Source organism: Oryzias melastigma, linkage group LG8 (assembly GCF_002922805.2).
Source record: "Oryzias melastigma strain HK-1 linkage group LG8, ASM292280v2, whole genome shotgun sequence".
Classification (NCBI taxonomy): domain Eukaryota; kingdom Metazoa; phylum Chordata; class Actinopteri; order Beloniformes; family Adrianichthyidae; genus Oryzias; species Oryzias melastigma.
The window spans coordinates 2,820,454-2,826,931 of record NC_050519.1 but is presented as its reverse complement, the minus strand read 5'-3'; the positions used below and the strand labels follow the sequence as shown (position 1 = coordinate 2,826,931).

Genomic DNA, 6,478 nt, shown 5'->3' with positions numbered 1-6,478 from the left:
GTTTATTGGGCTAATTTGGAATTTAGCTCATATTTAAGCAACACTTATAATTTTGGAAAATTTGCATGTATCAGGGATTTTTAAGCAATTTTACTACAAAATTTTCAGAAATTTAGCTCAACTTCAACGCTCTTGTTGTTCATTCATAAAATTTCCAGTCATTTAGCAAATTTAACATTTTGCAAATAGCTTTTGCATTTTCAACAAATCCCTACAGCTATTAAAGTACATTTTGTTACCATTTTCTGCATAAAGATTCAGCCTCTTCAACGACTAATTTCAGCAAAAAACATTCACACTAGCATTATTTTAGGTAATTCAACTTTTCTAGTTTAATCTTGTTTTAATTCCAGAAACTAATGTAGGACAGAGGCTGCACGATTCATTAAAAGTTTGACAAATTATCATCTTCATTGTCTTTATTTTTATTTAGTTTAAAGCTAATAACGGTTAAGATGTGCTTTACATCCTCTTTGCAGATGACCTGATTAGTCGACTAATTGGAAACAATACTCAGAGATTAAAAGACTATTAAAATAATCCTTTGTGGCAGCTCTAATTAGAGATAAAGTTTAAAATGAGACGTTTTCAGGATTTCATGACTCAACAGGAGATTTAAGATTTGTTGTCTTAAATCAAGTCATTACAGTTGACTGAAAAGTTACTTATATGTTAATTTTGTCGTACATTAAGTGTAATATATTGAAATTATAAACACTCTGTACACAGATTTCAAATACTAAGCAAAACTTTGGTAACAAGTCAGATCCTTTGAGTTTAAAGCACATATTATCTTATTCTGTCCAGATGATCCGGTCTGACACAAGGAGTCTTTTATTTTGAAAGGAAATGAAACGAGCTTCTATCAAATGTTAAAAAGGATTTCACATGTTGAGAAAATACTGGTTTCTTTTTATATTTCTGTTTTAATTCATGCCACAAAATAAGCATAATTCATATTTATTATTAAAAACACATTGTAATGAATTCACAGCTGAATCAAAATAAGACTTTGTGGCTCCTACTAAGTTTAGATCAGTAGAAAACGAACCCAACAAGCCCTGGTACAGGTTGGAAACCCCTCATCTAAATGAACAAGATTTATTCACAAATCTAAAGCAAAAAAATACATTTAAAAACTGATCAAATGTGGACATTTTAAAACAAAAGTCCTATTTCTTGCAGTGCAGAAAGAGAAAGCCTAAAAATAAGAAAAAACACTAAACTTAAAGATTAAATCATTAAAATATCTCGTTTTTACTAAACAGGAAATTTTATAATAAGATACAAAATCTAAAAAAAAAAAATGAGTTTCACAAAAGCATTTAAAAGGGAAACAGACCAAAAGAGCTCATTGGTATTTAATTACTAAAAAATAAAGGTTCTACAGCCCAATAATAAGCATTTTTCTGCTAGTTCTAAGTAAATAGTTTGCATTTTTTCAGTTTTTATGAACCTTTTTGTGGTTAATGTGACCAGAAACAGTAGTTTCAGAAGGGAAAATGACTCATTTCAGAACAAAATGTGAAAAAATGAGAATCTTGTGCTGGTCAATGTTGATAAATCCTAAGAAAATCTAGAACTAGCTTTCATTCTTATTTAATTTTTTGTTTCCAAAATAATGAAAGTGAATGGTGGTCTAAGTTATGAACATTTATTCAACTTTGAAATAACATTTTTAATCCAAAATGACAGAGAAATTGAGTCTTAAATCAAGTTTTTCTATTGTAAAGAGTATGAATCAAAGGATGTCTAATGAGACATATATTGATTTTTAGAAAAACTTGGTTTAGAACAAAGTTGAAACAACTTAAAAATGTTTAGTTTGCAGCCCAACACTTGAGTAAAACGCGAGTCCGTCTGTAGAAAAGTGCCTCACAGATTTCCCGCCGAGTCATAAGATAAATGCTTTTTGTCCCGATGACAAGCTTCACCTTTCAGACGTGGTTTCATAGCCTGTGAAAACATCACTGCAGTCATTTGGAGCGCGTGAGGACAGGTGCCCTTTAACTCGGGCCTTCTGGCTGTGTAATGCTTCGAAGTAAAAAAAAAACACACCCAAAGCTCTTACACGACAGGCGAGAGAGCTGCAGCTGTTTGATGCCACATTTAAATTGTGGCGACATTTTGACTGATTATTTTGACTGATTATTTTGACCCGGTGGCGACCAAAACAAGGAAACGTGTCGGTGAAATAACTGGTCAGCATGTGGACTTTAGAGCTGGAGGACATCGTTTGGGTGTGAATTAATACGTGTTGCAGCTGAAATAGTTCAGTCCTATGAATAGACTTCATACAGCAGGAGAGCTTAACTATAAACGAAGCATCTTCTGCTCCTGATTTGAGCTGCAGATAAACTTTGTGATGAAAAAAAATTCAAATTTAATAAAATAATATTGAAACAATAGACTCAGCATCTTTCTTACCGTCCTGAAATAATTGTTTTATTTTGAGGATGGGAGGGAATCTTTGTCTCACCTTTCTTGTCTGAAAATGAGAAAAAAAAACGAGGCATTAAAACTGTAAACGGTAGGCGACTCAAAAATGAGCGGCAGCCCCTGCAGCCCCGCTGGTGGGGCTCCGATGAGATGCCATGGAGGTACTTACCAGCAGGGGCTGCTGGCGCCTTATCTCCACCGGCTTCTGCAATTAAACAACAATTATGCAAATTAACTTCTGAACCCTCATTTTTCATATCATCCTGCAACAGCAGCTCGGCGTTTGCACAGTCATGGCTTTATAAAAAAATAAAAAAATAAACAAAAGCTCAGAAAACAGTTGAAGGAACCGCATCTTGTGATCTGAATCCTCAGGAAGCAATAACTAACTAGAAAAGTTGCATTACCTGCAATAATGCTAGTGTGATTTTTTTTTTTTTTTTCTGAAAATAGTCACTGAAGATCCTGAAGCTTTTTGCTGAAAATGGTGATGAAATTGACTTTAATTGCTGCAGGGATTTGCTGAAAATGCAAAAGCTGTTTGAAAAATGTTGAATTTACAAAAAGACTGGAAATTTCATTAAAAAACTATGAAAGAACGCTGAAGTTGACCTAAGTTTCTCAAAAATGTGTAGTAAAATTGCATAAAAATCCCAAATAAATAAAAATGTTGTTGCTTAAATATGAGCTAAACTCCAAATTAGCCCCAAAAAACCCAGTAGATGCCAAATTGGCATAAATAAATAAATAAATAAAAATAAAAAAATAGTCAAAAACGTTAGCCTATTGCTAAAATAGACACTGAACTCTAAATTAGCCTGTAAAAACCTAAGTAGATCACAAATTGGCTAAATATCTTATCATGTTGCTAAAATATTAGCTAGACACCAGATTAGCATAAAAAAACCTCAGTAGATGCCAAATTAGCCAAAAATGTTAGCATATTGCTAAAATATTATCTTAACTCTGTATTAGCATAAAACCCTTAATTAGAGGCCGAATTAGTTAGCTCATTGCTCAATTACTAGCTGAACTCCTAAATGACCTAAAAATCTTTAGTAAACTAAATTACTCAAAAAAGTCAGCCTGGTTCTAAAATAGAAGAAAAATTCTAAAATAAACCTCAGTAGATGACAAATTAGCCGAAAACATCTGCATGTTGCTAAATTATTAGATAAACCTCAAATTAGCATAAAATTCCTCAGTAAACTAAGTTAGTTAAAATGTTTGTCTGTTGCTAAAATAGAAGCTAAACTTTAATTAGCATTAAAAAAAATCCTAGTAGATGACAAATTACCCAAAAACGATCAAATATTAGCTAAACTCCACATTTTTAAAAATGACTATAAAAGATTGAAACACATAAACATATTTAAAGGTTTGTTGCTAATATATTTAACATTTCGAAATTTGAAGTATTTCTCATTTATTTTCTACAGTGCATATTTTAAATATTTTAAAAACTATAAGGTTTATGAATACCAAAAATACAAACATTAATGTCCTGAACAAGCAGATTTGTTTTATACCAAGATTACAGAAATTGTTAAAAGTGTGATTGAGTTTCTATGAGCTGAAAAACGTACAGAAAGGAGCAGGAGAATCACTATAGTTGAATGCTTACTAAGCAATCACACAATAATCATCAAAACTAGAGCCCTCCTAAACGCCAGCCTTTTGCACTTCCTTTCCCTTTTTTGGCGTAGAATGTTTAATTGCAAAAGCGCGCGGAGAAAGCAGCTCGCCGTGGCTTCTGCAGGGACCGCCTCTGGCAAAAGAACTGGAGTTTAACGGAGGAACGCGGCTCAAATGAGTCGGCTTCACACAGCGCAGCTCCTATAAGGAGGTTTTTCAGAGATTATGAGTAATAATAATTGAGCTTTAAATGTTCTGAAAGGGTCAGCCTGGAGATGAGAATGCTTTTGATCGGATAACCGCATCAAAGTTCCAGGATATCAAATCTAGGTTACTTTAGAGGCTCAGGGGTGTCTTAATGAGATGCCAGATTAGGCATGAATTTTTGACTGCCAGACAAACTAAAGCACACAGCTGCACAGAAATAATTTAGCTTCGCTGGCCTCCATTTCAATAATTCCACAGGACTGTACTCTCATCGGTTTAAAAAAAAAAAAAAAGATCCTTGCTTTGCAGCTGGTTTATTACGAGGCTGAGTGACAGAAATGGACGAGGACATCATCTCTAGGCTATCATCTCGCCAAACCGCTAACGGCGAGCTCCAACTGGAGCCGCAGCACGTCCCCTGGGCCCTCTTAGCGGAGGGGCTAAGATATCAAGGCTCGGCCTTGGCACTCGTCTGAAGATCGGGGGGCCGGCACTAACGGGCGAGGGGGAGATAACGCTTCTATTTTGGAGAAGGTTTGTTTTTCAGGCCACAATCTCTTAATGCTCCTGTCAGCACTCCAATCTCGGAGAGGATCACGGAGCCGTAAAAACTTTCTTTGGGTTCCTGCTGAAGCATCAGTCCTCCTCTTACTGTAAATGAGAGGAAGATCCCTGTTTTTCTTAGCCGTTGATGTCACCTCTGGACGGATTTGATCTCCTCGGCGGCAGCAGAACAGAATCACAGAGGAAACGGCCTCATGCGGATTCCCAATATGTTTAACCCTTTACTGTAACTTTTCCATTGTTAACGTGCGGTGGGCGAGACGGCTCACATAAATGCAAAAGCCACAAACACAACGACAAAAGTCGAAACGCAACAACAAAACGGAAACGGTTCATAACGGAAATTGTTGCAGTCGCTGCGATCGTGAGCCGACGACTCTGTTAATTTAGCAGTGAACCCCCGGTGGGCTAGCATAGCCACCGCCGCTGTGAGGGACCGGCAGCCTGGGTGGCGACGCCTGCTTGATCTGCCGACCCTGGGGGGAGGAGCTTTCCAGCGGTAACAGCAGCCGCGGTACCCCAGCTCTATGGCTATGATGTATTTGTGTCAAATCAAGTCCATAATAAAAAGTACGCATTGGTTAGATAAAATAATTAATATATATATATATATATATATATATATATTGTCCCCTCTCAGATTATTGCTCAAAGTTTCAAGCGGCGTCAATAGCTTGAAACTGAATGTGTCACAAACAGGCAGACAGCTGGTTCCACGTGCAGCAGGTTTATTAACAGTCCACAGAGTAAGCAGGGTCAGACAGGCAGAGATCATACACGGGCATGGGATCATCCGAGACGAGCGAGAAGAGGAGTCAGAGTCCAGGCAAGGGTCAGGGGCGGGCGGCAGGCAAACAGAGTAGCAGGGTCGGAGGCAGAAGATCAGGTCAGGAATAAACGCTCAGAATTGCAGGCAGGGTGGCACAAACAAAGCTTCGCGGGGAGTGGAGTGTGGAGCCAGACTATGAGCAGAGGAGGTGATGAGGTGATGGGGAACAGCTGAGCTGATGAGTCCAGGTGGTGGCAGGTGGTGAGCTCAGAACTCTGGTGAGCGCTCCCTCTGGTGACTGGAGAGGGTATTAGCAGGTTGCTCCATGACAGAATGAAACTTTAAAAGGAACTCAGTCATTCATTTCCGTTGTCTTGTGGATTTGTCGTTATGATTTGGATTTGGTCGTCGTGCTTCTGCTACTATTTATGACTTTTGTCATCCTGTTGACGACTTTTGTTGCTATTCTTCCACTTTTGCCGTCCTTATGTTGACTTTCTTGGCCTTTTCTTGGTCTTTGGCTTTTGTCGTTGTGCTTCGGCTTTTGTCGTCCTGTTGTCAACTTTTGTTGTTGTTCTTTGGCTTATGTCGTACTGGTCCGGCTCTTGTCGTCCTTTACTTGGCTTTTGTTGTCGTGCTTCTGTTTTTGCCATCCTGTTGTCGACTTTTATTGTTGTTTTTCGGCTTTTGTCGTCCTGTCTACGACTTTTGTCATTGTTTTGGGGTTTTTGTCGTCGTGCTTCCACTTTTGTCATCCTGTTGTCGGCTTTTGTCGTTGTTCTTCTGCTTTTTTCGTCCTGTTTTTCGGCTTTTGTCATCATGCTTTTGCTTCTATCGTTGTGTTGTGGCTTTCGTCATTGGGTT

The 6,478-nt window shown here is 37.7% G+C and overlaps 1 protein-coding gene across 2 annotated transcripts in view; it reads right to left on the bottom strand.

Annotated features, from left to right (window-relative positions):
- Positions 1–6,478, bottom strand: part of mybpc2a (myosin binding protein Ca) — a 95,062-nt gene that overhangs the window by 69,773 nt on the left and 18,811 nt on the right. The window contains exons 2-3 of one of the 2 annotated variants that reach the window (XM_024271787.2): positions 2,609–2,644; positions 2,480–2,488 (exon numbers count right to left, since the gene is read on the bottom strand). In XM_024271787.2, coding sequence (XP_024127555.1) covers positions 2,480–2,488; positions 2,609–2,644 — 45 coding nt within the window. Of the gene's footprint in view, positions 1–2,479; positions 2,489–2,608; positions 2,929–6,478 lie in introns of those variants that run through there. The other variant, XM_036213122.1, reaches the window with a different exon arrangement.